Here is a 14,096-nt window from a genome sequence, read left to right as displayed (position 1 = left end):
GTTATCAGGTAAACTATAGATGAACTGTGGAAGGCTCCTCAAAAAGGAATTTAGTTTAATCTTGAACCTAGATTTACTCCAAAAGGAAACAGTTTCACTTCCCAAATAAAAGTCATGGTTGACAAAACAGATGAAAGATAAATCAAATGATAAATAATGTAGATCGAGAGAACAGGAAGTGATGTATAGAACAAGAAAGGAAGACAGTAAATGCTGTAAAAGGGAATATGAAAAGAAACTTGTGAGCGAAATGAAGACTAACACAAAAAGTTTTGACAATTTTATTAGAAAAGAAAAAGCAGTCAAAGATAATGTCGAGCTTTTAAAAATAGATGTGAATAATATTGCGAATGAATGAAGGGAAATGGTAGACTTACTGAATAATTTTGCAGCCAGCCTTCACAGGAAAGGAGGAGAATAATACATCTGACCTTCCAGGCAAATTAATAATGAATCAAAAACTGAGAACTCAGTGAATTTAATGTGAGCAAGAATTCAAAACAATAATGGCAGGAAAGACTGACTGACTGAGTGATGGCTTCCACCCCAAGGTCGAGAAAATTGCAAATACTATATTTGGATTTGGGTTTGTTTAGTGTCAGTGCAGTGCAGTACAGAGGTTCAGTGAAAAGTAGTTTTCTGCGAGCAGTTCAAACAGATCATTTAGTGCATGAAAATAAGATAAAAGAGAAAGAAAATACATAATCCGTGCCGTTCCAAAGCCCACTTAATTCAGGAATTTCCCACTCAGATTGGAAAATTGCAAATGTAATTCCCATTTTTGAGTAAGGTGGGAGTAAAGAAACAGAAAATTATAAACCTGTTAGTCTCATGTGGGTAAGTCATTGGAATCTATAATGAGGGACAGAGTGACTCGGTACTTAAGAAATTTCAGCTGATTAGAGAGCACAAACTTGGATCTGTAAGAGGCAGGTCATGTTAATGACCCTAATTGAATGTTTTGAGGGAGTTACTGAAGGAGTAGACAGGGGAATGTTGACAACAACACAACTTGTACTTATGTAGTGCCATTGATGTAATGAATCCTGAAGAAAGAGCATTATAAAACAAACTACAATCAGGAGCCCACGTAAGGAGATATTGGGCGCGATTCAGCAGGCTTCAAACTAAGTCTGCTGTTGGGCGCGTTTAACGGGGTGTTTCTCAATTGCTGCAGAGCCAAGAAACATTCCGCCACCCAACAGCACTTTGCTGGTTTTTTTGGCCTTGAGGAATTTTTCTCCGCCGAGGTGCATTGAGAGTGATTTCCTGCTGGCGAGCTGATCGGCCGCCATTTTGTCCAGTAGCCCCCATCTTTCCTTTCCCCCTTCAGGCCCCCCACTACTTTATTGACTCCACGCACCTCCCCAAACTTGGAGATTATCCAGGAAACCCCTCCATCAACCCCCCTCTAATTGGCAAGGCCCCACTCGGGCCTGACCCCTGATATTGCCAACCTGGCACAGCCAGCCAGGCATCCTGGCAGTGATCCCGGCACATCAGCAATGCAACATGCCAGGGTGGCACTGCTAAGGTGCCAGGCTGGCAGTGCCAAGGTTTCCAGGCACCTGGAGGAGTGCCAGGGTACCACCGTGCCCTGTCCCAATGGCCAGGAGGCCTCCAATAGCCTAGGAGACACCCCCATGTGCCATTATGCCTGGTCCATGTTTGTGTGGACCAGTACTAAATGGCGCCCTGGTGAGGTTTCCCATGCACTGCCGATGAATCCCGGGCACCAGGTGAAACTGGCGTCCTGGTATTTAAATATTCAGATCTTGATCTCACCCATGAAGGTGAGATCTAGATCATGCCAAGTGGAGCGAGTCGGGTGACTCGCGATTGGCCTGTCACCAAGTGAGGAACCTGATTTGGGGCTCTCGTACGATTCACCCATTGCGCCGGTTCTGCTCTGGACACAACGGGGTCATTGAATCGTGCCGATTAGGTCAGGTGCACAAAAGCTTGGCCAAAGAGGAAGGCTTTAAAGAGTGTCTCAAATGAGGAAAGTCAGATAGCGAGGCAGACAGGTGTACGGACGGTACTCTAGGGTGCAGGCAGCTGACAACAAAGCTGCCAATAGTGGCGTGATTGAAATTGGGAATGCACAAGAGACCAGAATTAGACAAATGTAGATATTTTAGAGTGTTATAATCATAATAATCTTTATTAGTGTCACAAGTAGACTTACTTTAACACTGCAATGAAGTTACTGTGAAAATTCCCTAGTTGCCACACTCCGGCGCCTGTTCGGGTACACTGGGGGAGAATTCAGAATGTCCAATTCACCGAAGAAGCACGTCTTTCGAGACTTGTGGGACGAAACCGGAGCACCCAGAGGAAACCCGCGCAGACTCGGGGAAATGTGCAGACTCCGCACATACAGTGCCCCAAGCCGGGGATTGAACCCGGGTCTCTGGAGCTGTGAAGTAACAATGCTAACCACTCTGCTATCATGCCGCCCGTGCATGAATGTGGAAATGGTTAAATATTATATTTTATATTTGTTGCAGTAATATTATCTAAAACCCTGGTTTAAAATACATATAGGCAGTATGTCTGCGAAAGCTGTAATTAAAGAGTCATAAAAGTTGAGGTAATCATTAATTCCAACTACTTACTTGGTTACATATGATAGGCTAATGAAACATTGTTTATTTTTTGAATAGTTCCCTGGAGAGTAGATAATTTATGAGAGATTGTATTTAGTCCCAGCTATGCAGACCATGAAACTGAGTGGAATACCGGTTGTGTAATTGATGGGAGGAGCCAGGTCTGTCTGTAGTTTGCAGTCTGTGATAAAATTTTAAGCTGAACTGTGGTTGCTATGGGATTTGAGTCTCACAAGGCAGAAGTGTACTGGATCTGCACTTGAAAGAACCTCTCTCCAAAAGTCTCTATACAGCTAAGCACGTAACCTGTTTTGTTAACTTTATTTATAAGTGGCATTTGAACCATGTTGGCTTACTTAATTGGAATTCATGGCAGGTATAGATGGTAAGTTCAAGATTTTCTTTTTATATAAGAATTGTTTCACTGGTAATTGTAAAACTATTTTCTTTGATGTTATTGTGGTTATTTCTGTGTTTAAATTAAAATTAGTGTTGACAGAAAAGACATCTATTGGTCTGATTCATCACTCTTGGGGTGAAGTATCCTTTCCTCACAGTTTTACAAATTTAAAAAAAATTGCTTGGGGTTCTTGCCTGGTATCCTAACAAATGTTGGGGTCTGGTCCGATATAGAGGGATTTGAAAACAAGTACAAGAATTTTTAAATCAAGACATTGCTTAACCAGGAGTGTAATTCAGTTAGCACAGGAGTGATTGGTGTATGGGACTTGGTATGAGTTAGGACAGGGGCAGCAGAGGTTTGGATGATCTCAGGTTTATAGAGTGTGGAGTGTGAGAGGCCATTCAGGAGTGTTGAAATAGGGAAGTCTAGAGGTAGCAATGGCATGGACAAGGGTTTCCAAAGTGGAAGATTTGAGGCAGTGGCCAAGTCGAATAATGTTATGGAGGTAGAAATAGCCTGACCCAGTGATAGTAATAGATACCCAATAGTTGAAAGTTTATCTCAGGGTCAAATATGAAATGAAATGAAAATGAAAATCGCTTATTGTCACAAGTAGGCTTGAAATGAAGTTACTGTGAAAAGCCCATAGTCGCCACAGTCCGGCGCAATATAACACCAAGGTTGAGACCAGTCTGGTTCATCCTCAGGCAGTTTTCAGGCAATGGTGGAAAATGAGCAGAGTCCATTGTGGGAACTGGTTTCAGTCTTTCCAATATTTAATTGGAAAGAATTTCTGCCAGTCAGTGCCAGCTACAATGTCGGAGAAGCAGGGTGATAATTTAGCAAAAAATGGAGCAGCTGGAGTTTTTGCTGGTGAAGCGATATTGATGAGTACCTCAAGGAGCCCTTTGGAAGATGCTAAAGAGGGCACAGGTGAAAAGTGTTGGGTTATCGAAGAGAGTATGAAGATCAAGTAATCCTTGACATAGGAATTTGGGAGTGAAGTCAAGAGTGAAGAAATGAAAGAAGACATAGTGATAGGACGGAAGGGTTTTGGGGGATGGGGTTAGAGAGCACTGAAGTAAAAAGAGGGAGGAATATAATAAAGAGTCAGAATCGGGCCTGGAGTAGCAGTCAAAATGCACATGCAGATGGACACGGGAAAACCTAAGTTACAGTGTGTAGCACTCTCCCACAAAAAGGAGTAGATGTTCAATTAATAATTTGAAAGTCCAGATTGGTAGAATTTTTTTAGACATGGGTGTTAAGAGATATGGAGCCAAAGTAGATGGATAGGGTTAAAACAATCTGCTCCCCCACCCCACCCCTCCCCCAGTTCAAATGACAAGCTTGCCTCTGCTTGGCCGTCTCATCCAATGGTCATTTAACAGCTATTGGGTCTCGAGGTAGGCCTTCCACTCCCATCATGGAGGAGAACCTGCTTCCGAGAGCTATTGGCCAATCAAACAGCTGGCAGCCCTTTGGGCTCAGCAGCAACATCGGGAGCAGTGGCTACTGTTGGAACTGCACCAACTCACAGAGGGAAGCGAGCTGCAATGAAGCCAGGATCCAAGATGCGTTTGGAGTTTTCCCGAGGGAGGGTGGGGAGCCGGTGGGGAGCTGGTGGGCAGTGGTGGGTAGGGGAGAGGGGGTTAGGCTGGTGAAACATAGGGTAGGGACAATACTTCTGGGGAGTTGTCAAAAAGGAGGCATCCCGCCTTGTCTACCCATTAACCCAAGCACACTAGCAGTGAATTGTGGCAGGATGAACACGGCACTAGCTTCCATCCCCACCATGCGCAAAATTCCACTGGAGGCAGCAGAAAGTCCTAAAACAACCATTAATCATCCACTTAAAGGCCTCAATTGGCCCAGCAGCATATAAACGATCGGCAGGCATGGGGTAGGCACCGGGAACAGTACAATTCTCTCATTGCCCTTCTTGTGGGGTCTTTCATTGCCATCCTTCAGAGTCTTTCATTGCCTTCCTTCTGGGGCCTTTGTTGCCTCCGTGGACCATGGAGGAGGCTCCAGCTGGTTGGGTCACGACTGGCTGCGCCACTTAAAGTTGGACCGGCAGCGTGTCTGCCAAATGTACCCCCATGGCCCGGAAGAGGTGATGGCAAAGTTTCCAGGGGTATTTGCCAACAGTCTCCATCAAAGGAGCAGCGGTTAAAATCAACGTGGACACACACGCGCAGCCCCACTACTTTCGCACCTGACAGGTGCTTAACGCACTACGACGCAAGGCCGGCACAGAGGTGGGTAGCCTGAAGTGTCTGGGCATCATCCACTTCGCCGACTGAGCTGCACCGGTGGTCCCAGTGTTGAAACCCGATGGATTTGTGCATCTGCATGCAGATTACAAAATGACAGCAAAACCTGGTTTCCCATCTTGACCGTTACCTGGTCCTGCCAAGCTCAGTGGTGGCAAGATGTTCCCCAAACTCGACATGAGCCATACGTACCTACAACTGGTTCTGGGTCCGGGCTCCCGACGGTTCATTACTATCAATGCTTAAAGAGGGCTGTATGAATATACCGTTTGGAGTTTCATTGGCTTGCGCTATCTTCCAGCAGGTAATATATTCAAGAGGCGGTGAGATACAGCACTTGGGGAGAATGGGATCAAAGGCAAGGGGAGAAAGCAGGATTAGGCTATTGAGTTGGATGATCAGCCATGATCGTGATGAATGGCGGAGCAGGCTCGAAGGGCCTAAAGGCCTCCTCCTGCTCCTATCTTCTATGTATCTCTGTATCCTGCGGGTACTTCCCAGGGTGGCCTTATACCTGGATGATACGTCCTCATCACTGGGGCCTCGTACAAGGTGGCCTTGCCAACCTAGCAGAAGTCCTCCGATAGTTCAAACAGGCCAACATCTGCCTCCGAAGGGAGAAGTGCATTTTCAATGCCCTGGGGTCACCTATTTAGGGAATTGGGTGGACTGGAGCGGCCTTTACCTGGTGGAAGTCAAGATGTTGGCCATTTCGAGAAGCTCCCATCCCACAAGGTCAGACAGAGCTCCCCTCTTTTTTAGGGCTCGTCAATTACTATAGGAAGTTCATCCTCAACTTGGCCACACTGCTCAGCCCGCTCCACCAATTGTTGAAAAGAGGGCATCAGACTTCCGGTGACGGGCTGTGCTGAGAAGTCGCACATCAGGTGACCCTCCTCCAACAAACCTGAAAAATAGGCTCTTTATGGCCGAAAAATGGCCACTAACACCAAAAAAGCATCTCCACATCACTACCACAGCACAATGAGGAGAGAAAAATGGCAAACAGCAGCCACACCAGAGGACGGTGGAAACCAGGAGCGGAAAAAGCCTGGACAGCCGACACACGCGGCAGCAAAACTCGGGCTTCGCCGCACGAGAAACCCGCCCACACCAGGGGATGGGTGGATGATGTTTCTCTCAAGAGAATTGAGAGAGCATCAGGAAGAGACAAAGTTGGACATTCAAGCTGCAGTGAAGGGTGCAGTCGCCGAACGTCTGGTGACTTTGCAGGTGGCCCTAGATAAGGCGGGAAGCCGACTGGAAGAACAGGAGGAAATGATCAAAGAGTTGGAAAAAGCTGCAACAGACCAGGGCGACCAGATCATCGCTCTTGAGGAGAAGGTGGCAAGGCTGGTTGCGATGCAAGGGAATTTGAAAGGGAAGATCGGGACCAGGAGAACATGTCAAAGATTCAAAGCCTATGAATCATGGGCCTACCAGAGGGGATCAATGGTAGGAACCTCACAAACTATGTGGCCCAAATACTGGGCAACCTGCTGGTAAGGAATAACTTCCCCAACCCACCGAAATCAACAGAGCCCACAGGTTGCTTCGTCCAAAGCCCAAAGCCGGGCAACAGCCGAGGGCGATAATTGCCAAAATGCACCTGTACCAGGACCGGGAACGAATCCTGCACTGGGCAAGACAAACCAAAACTGCAACCAGGAAGGCCAACGGAGTCGAATTTATCAGGACATTGGAGCTGACCTGGCCAACCACCGGGCTAAATTTAAAAGGGCGAAGGCCGCATTGCAGAAAAACAGTGTAAAGTTTGGGATGCTGCACCCGCCCAAGCTCTTCATGGCCCCTGCGGACGCGGACAATTTGATCTCAGAGAACGGGCTAGAGAAGCGGCAGCAGGGACAGCGATAACGAGCCCACAGGAATGGAATCTGAATGCTTTTTACATTCTGTATTGCCAACTGTGAACCATCACCATTTCGACCACTTTGCGTGGGATTGTACTGCCTCGTTCTGGGGACGAGGAAGATAGGAATGAGTGCAGCAAAGCGTAGGAGAAGGTGAGGGGAATGGCGGACAAGAAGCTCAGGGATCGGGCGACAGGGGGACGGGGGAAGTACCAGAAGGGAGAGGACAGGTAAAGAAAGACTGAGGGAATCAGGCTGGCTACAACAGGCCACACGTGGTTACTTGGAACAAAATGGCGCTGCAAGCAATCACTTTGGAGGGTCCCTGAACAAAGGGAAACCGCGCAGTGCAGGGGCTCACCCACATGGCATACTCACAGTTGGCGGCCATGTTGGGTGCCCCTTGGACAAAGGGAAACCCCGGAGCGAAGAGCCCGACCTCATGGGGAGAACAGTGCCCGCGGCCGTCTTGGATCACCTCCTAATAAAACCCCAGATGCAGGGTCGCATCCACCAGGTAAATTTAGTTATTCCCGCAGGCACAGCGGGACAAAATCACCCATCAGGATAGTCACCTGGAACGTCCGGGGACTTAATGGCACAGTAAAGAGATCCAGAGTCTTCCCCCACCTGAAAAGTATGACATAGTCTTCCTTCAGGCGACGCATCTGCGGGAGAAGGCCCGACTGCGGGTAAGGAAGGGCAATGTGGGACAGACCTACCATTCCTGCTATGGGACAAGAGCCATTGGGGTAGCCATACTGAGAACGATGTTTACTGCGACAGGACAGTTATGGACCCGGGGGATGGTACATCATGGTCAGCGGTGTCCTGGACGGTACACCGGTAGTCCTGGTGAATGTGTATGCTCCCAACTGGGACGGCACGGAGTTTGTAACGAAGTCTATGGCGGAAATCCCCGATACAGACACACGGACAGACAGGTCGATCACAAATCGGGAAAGACCTCCAACGTGGTGCAATAATTTCATATTCATGAAACAGATGGGAATTGTGGACCCATGGCAGTTCACCTACCCAGGGGAGAAGGAGTTTGCCTTCTTCTCCCAAGTACATAATGTTTAGTCACGGACCGACTTCTCTGTACTGGGAAAATCGGTGCTTCCAGGGCTAGTAAGAGCGGAATACGAGCAGCACGGTGGCGCAGTGGTTAGCAGAGGTACCAAGTTCGATCCCCGCTCTGGGCCACTGTCCGTGTGGGAGTTTGCAGATTCTCCTCGTGTCTGCTTGGGTCTCACCCCACAAACCAAAGATGGGCAGGGTAGGTGGATTGGCCATGCTAAATTGTCCCTTAATTGGAAAAAATGAAAGAGTGGAATATTCCGCGATCATAATCTCCGACCACATTCCACACTACGTGGGTGTCAGGTTGGAGACGGGCGGGTACAACGCTCCCCATGGAGGTTGAACGTGGCCCTCTTGGCCAATAAGGCTTTCTGCGAGAAAATATCTCAGGCCATAGATGAGTATATTACTAATAATCATAATGAGGAGGTCTCAGCCTCCACGTTCTGGGAGGTGGTGAAGGCGGTGATCAGGGACGAAATTATTGCTTACAAAGCATGAAGTGATAGGGAAGACAGGATGGCTAGGCAACAGCTAGTCGACTCCATACTGGAAGTAGACCGACGATACTCTGAGGCATCGACCGTAGAGCTCCTAGCGGAGAGGCAAAAGTTATAAGTGGACTTTGACCTGCTCTCCATGAGGAAAGCAGTGCACCAACTCCGCCAGGCATGGGGGACCCTGTACGGGCACGGAGAAAGGCCCAGCTGCCTGCTGGCTCACCAGCTGAAGAAGCAGGCAGCCACGAGGGAAATAGCTCAGATTAGGGCAACAGAGGCAAACGAGTAGTGGAGCCGGAAAAGGTCAACGAGGCATTCAAAACCTGCTACCAGGGGCTGTACACCTCCGAGCCCCCAGCAGAGGATTTGGGGATTGAACAGTTCCACAAGAGGGCAGCACGGTGGCGCAGTGGTTAGTACAGCTGCCCCATGGCGCCGAGGTCCCAGGTTCGATCCCGGTTCTGGGTCACTGTCCGTGTGCAGTTTGCACATTCTCCCCGTGTTTGTGTGGGTTTCGCCCCCATAACCCAAAGATGTGCAGGGTAGGTGGATTGGCCACACTAAATTGCCCCTTAATTGGAAAAAATGAATTGGGTACTCTAAGTTTATTTTTAAAAAACAGTTCCTTGATGGACTGGACAGACTTATCATAGGGGAGGACAGGAAACGGGAGCTGGAAGCACCGCTAGAACAGGGAGAAATCATGGAGAGTATCAGCTCCTTGCAGGCTGGGACGGCACAGGGACCGGATGGTTTACCGACGGGCTTTTACAAATGATTCGCGACAGCACTGGCCCCGCACCTGCGGGAGATGTTCATAGATTCACTGGCGAGGGGCACCCTTCCGCCTATGCTAGCTCAAGCTTCAATCTCATTGATACCCAAGAAAGGCAAAGACCCAACAGAATGCGGTTCCTACAGACCCACCTCGCTGCTAAACACAGACGCAAAAAGACTGGCCAAGATCCTCACTAAAAGGATGTAGGACTGCATACCAGAGGTGGTAGCAGACGATCAGACTGGTGTTGTCAAGGGCAGACAGCTAACATCGAACCTCAGGCACCTGATGGACGTGGTCATGACCCCATCCGGGGAGAGAACGCTAGAGGTGATCGTCTCCCTGGACGCAGAAAAGGCCTTCGACAGAGGTACTGGAGCAGTTCGGGCTTGGAACAGGGTTCGCCGCCTGGGTGAAATTCCTGTACAGCGTTCCCACAACGAGTGTAAGGACAAATACCACCAGCTCTAAATGCTTTCAGCTGCACAGAGGCACAAGGCAGGGATGCCCGCTATCCCCGCTGCTGTTCGCCCTAGTGATTGAACCACTGGCGATCGTGGTAGGCGAAGAACTGGAAAGGGATCCAGGGAGGAGACACGGAGCACAGAGTCTCGCACTACATGGATGACCTTCTTCTCTACACCGTGAACCCACAAAGCAGCAGGGAAGGAATCATGGTGTTCTTGAAAGAGTTTGGAGCCTTCTCGAGCTACAAACTTAACCTGACCAAAAGCGAAATCTTCCCGATGAATCTGCAAGGGGGAGAGCAGAGCTGGAGGGGTTGCCTTTTAAACAGGCCCAACATAAATTCTGCTACCTGGGGATCCAAATCGCTCATGACTGGACACAGATCCAGAAGTGGAACCTGACAAGCCTGATGGTCCCGCAGAGATGGAACACATTCCCACTCTCCCTGGCAGGGAGAATGCACACGATCAAGATGAAAGTGCTGCCCAGTTTCTTCTTCCTGTATAGATCCATCCAGATCTACATCCTCAAGGCCTTTTTCAATTCACGAGACAAACTGATCATGGCATTTGTGTGAGGCGGGAAGAACGCAAAGATCCTGAAGAGAGTACTGCAGAGAACGAGATCCATGAAGGGCCTACCCCTCCCAAACTTGCAATATTATCACTGGGCAGCAACCGCGGAGAGGGTAAAGGGGTGAATAAAGGAGTCAGAAGCCGAGTGGGTGCTTATGGAGTAGGGCTCCTGCAGATTAATGTATTTAGCTATCGATTCGATCTCCAACCAGCAGGTGGCGATAGAGGTCTACCATGTGACTTGAGACATCTGGCAGTTGGTAGTAAGTTTACTAGAGGATAGTCACGCTAGAAGTAGCTCCAGGAGAATTCACTGAATTTGTTTACTCATTACCGTTTGTATCATAGTTCGTTAGTTATCTTCCCACAAGTTTGTTCTGTTAATAAAGTATCTTACTAGTCAAGGAACTAGATGTTCTGTGTGCATCTGTACTACGGCTACAACACAGAACATAACATGGTACCAAGAGTGTAGAACAATTGAAGATAACAATGGAAAAGACGGGATGAAACAGGCCGAAGAAAGAAAAAAGAAAATTCTTCCATCTACTTGGTAAACTATGGGCAACTGAACTCAACGCCCCAAAAGACTGTGAAGTTAGAGATGGAATGCTTGAAGGCACCCCACCAGCTTCAAGTCACCGGTAATATCAATGAGAATTGGCGTGTTTTTAAGCAGCATCTCAGACCCTCTGTTACATCCCTTGGCCTGCAGGCACAGCCTGAGGTATATTGCGTTGCTGCTCACAATAGCAGGTCCTCAAGCAATATAAATTTATAATACTTTTGTGTTCGACAGCGAAGAGGAAAGAAAAAACTTTGATGAAGTAATAAAGTACTTTGATTGACATTGCTCTCCGAAGAAAAATGAAAAACTTGAATGTTGTATTTCGTACGCATACACAGAAGGCAGGCAAATCTTTTGATAGTTTTTTAACCGACTTGCGGTTGAAGGCGCAGTCATGCAATTTTGGTATGTTAAAGTTGTCGATGATCTGCGATTAGATAGTGTTCGGGATATCGAATGATAAGGTACGTGAGAGGCTATTGAGCAAAGAAGAGCTTCAATTAGAAAATGCTATCAAGATTTGTCATGTAAGTGAGCTAGCTATACAGCAGATTAGTACACTCAACCTGAAACATTTTGGCGCCAATCTGGAAGAAGAAGCCAGTGCCTTAAGCACTGTTATGCAGTTGAATGAGAATTGTGGTCCGAGTGCAGGTGGCTTTTTAAGTGGCCAACCGGATCCACCATTTTATGCCAGCATGGGCCACGGCAATGTCCAGCATTTGGAAAGGTGTGTTGCAAGTGTGGCAGAACAAATCACTTTGCCAAGCAATGCTTTTCACGTCCAACAGTGGACCAAAAAGGATCAGTCAACGCGATTAATGAGATGTCTATAGAAGACATGTATTTCGTTGATCTGATTTTGACTAAGAACACGATGAGTCCGAATATGCAGAGTAAAGAAGTCTTACTGACCAGTTGCGGCAATAGTGATGGTGAGGCTGATACCATCGAAGATGGATGGACAATTCCAGTGATGCTGAATGCCACATTGATCAAATGCAAGCTCAACACAGAAGCGAGGGCCAACCTTCTCAGTTTGTCTGATTTGAACGGGCTGCGGGTTAAACAGAAAATCGTCAATCAAACACAACTACTGAAAGGCTGCAATGGGAATGAGATTGCGACGCTGGGAGCATGTGAGCTCGAAGCATGGGTACACAACAGAAGTCGCATCATACCATTTTCCATTGTAGACACGGTACCATCATAGGAGCAGATGTGTGTGAGGCCCTGAACCTAGTTGAGCAGCTAGTACAGTGTGGCGACAGAGGATCATTCCGACTGGCAATGAGATATAATGGCACTGTTATCCAATGAGATAAAAGCAAAAGTTAAAGTGGAGGATGATAAACCAGATGAAGAGATGGAGGAGCCAAAGGGAATTCCAGAATTCTGGTTAACAGTCTTCAAAAATGTGGATTTGCTCAGTGACATGATACAGGAGCATGATGGGCCTGTCCTAAAGCATCTACAAGATGTAAATGTAAAAGTTTCAGATCCAGGACAGCCAATGAGCTTCACTCTGGAGTTTAAGTTTGAGCCAAATGAGTATTTCACAAAAACATACCAGATGGAGTCGTGGCCTGACAAGTTAGATTTTTTCTTCTTTGATGAACCAGAAATCAAGGTATGCACAGGGTGCCAGATCGACTGGATGAAAGAAAAGAAGTCAAATTAAAACAGAGCAGAAGCATAAGGTATTGGGTTTGTGGTAGTAGTTACGAAAACTGTACCAAATTACTCTTCCTTTAATCTCTTCACTCCTCCTGAAGTTCCAGAGCATGGAGAGTTGGATGACGGTTGTCATGTGAGAGAACCTTTAAGAAATGGATGTTTAAGCAATGTACCTTTAAGAAATGGAGCTGATCATATTACTGAAGTGATGTCAGAGGGAGGGGGGAGCTGAGCTCACTTCTGCTTTTCTGAGTTTCAGTTTTGGGGAGGCAGCTGGGAGTGTCTGTGTGTTTTGCTGAGAGCTGCAGGGAGAAACACAGAGCTGCTCTGTTGATTTCTGCAATCCAAAGACTATAAATATATTGAATGTAACCTCATGTCTATTTTTGAAGGTTTGAAGTCTTTTGAATGTTTAAAGTCTTTTGGGGTTATATTTGAAGTAATGGGTGTTAAGATATTCAATGTTTGTTTTTAAAAGGTTAACTTGAGTTCATAGAATAAACATTGTTTTGTTTTAAAACCATTTGTCCAAAATTGCTGTATCACACCTGGAGAGTACGCCGTGTGCTTCCCCACCACAATCTATTAAACGTTGTTGGTCGTTTGAACTCCATTAAACACTTTGGGGTTCTGTAAACCCGGACCCAAAACAAGGTTCTGCAGCAAGACTCACTGTTGACTTTGAAATTGGCCACTTCTTGCATGAACACACAATTCCACGAGCAACAGGAGAAGCCATTGCAGATGATGATGATTACGATGACTCTGATTACAATGAGGAAAGTAAAGAATCAGACGATGAGCCAGAAAAGGAAGACTATGAAAGTCTACTTAGTTCCTTTGGCAGTGGTGACGAGGTGATCACAAGTAGCACGCAATCTGCACAGGACAATGATATATGTGAAAGCTCTAAGATGGTGTGTGCAAAGGCTGAAAGTGAGATTGCAATAGCAGATCAATCTGATGAGAGCAAATCAACTGTGAACAGACTCGCAACTGAAGAAATAATCCCCATTTTGGATAAATTGGCTCCAGAGACGTACGATTAATCATCCTATGCCCACGGAATGGTTTCCGCAGTGGATTCCACAATACACGAGGCCAGTCACCAAAAAGACTTGCAGGAAGAACAGATGGGCACATATTTGTGCAGTTCTCCAACGAAAGGCGAAGCATGTATCGTCATATCAGATAAGATGAGACACTAATTGAGGCAAAAACACAAAGTGAGAAAGCAACACCTAATATTGAGGATATTGATCTGGCTAAGATACAGGACTGTGAG

At 47.0% G+C, this 14,096-nt stretch overlaps 1 protein-coding gene across 1 annotated transcript; it reads left to right on the top strand.

Annotated features, from left to right (window-relative positions):
• Positions 1–12,434: 12,434 nt before the first annotated feature.
• On the top strand, positions 12,435–13,860 carry LOC140430270 (nucleosome assembly protein 1-like 1-A). The gene is given in 2 exon segments (XM_072517694.1): positions 12,435–12,936; positions 13,466–13,860. Coding segments are annotated over 2 exon segments (897 nt in total).
• Positions 13,861–14,096: the final 236 nt, after the last annotated feature.

Source organism: Scyliorhinus torazame, chromosome 10, assembly GCF_047496885.1.
Source record: "Scyliorhinus torazame isolate Kashiwa2021f chromosome 10, sScyTor2.1, whole genome shotgun sequence".
Classification (NCBI taxonomy): domain Eukaryota; kingdom Metazoa; phylum Chordata; class Chondrichthyes; order Carcharhiniformes; family Scyliorhinidae; genus Scyliorhinus; species Scyliorhinus torazame.
This window is presented reverse-complemented; position numbering and strand designations above follow the sequence as displayed.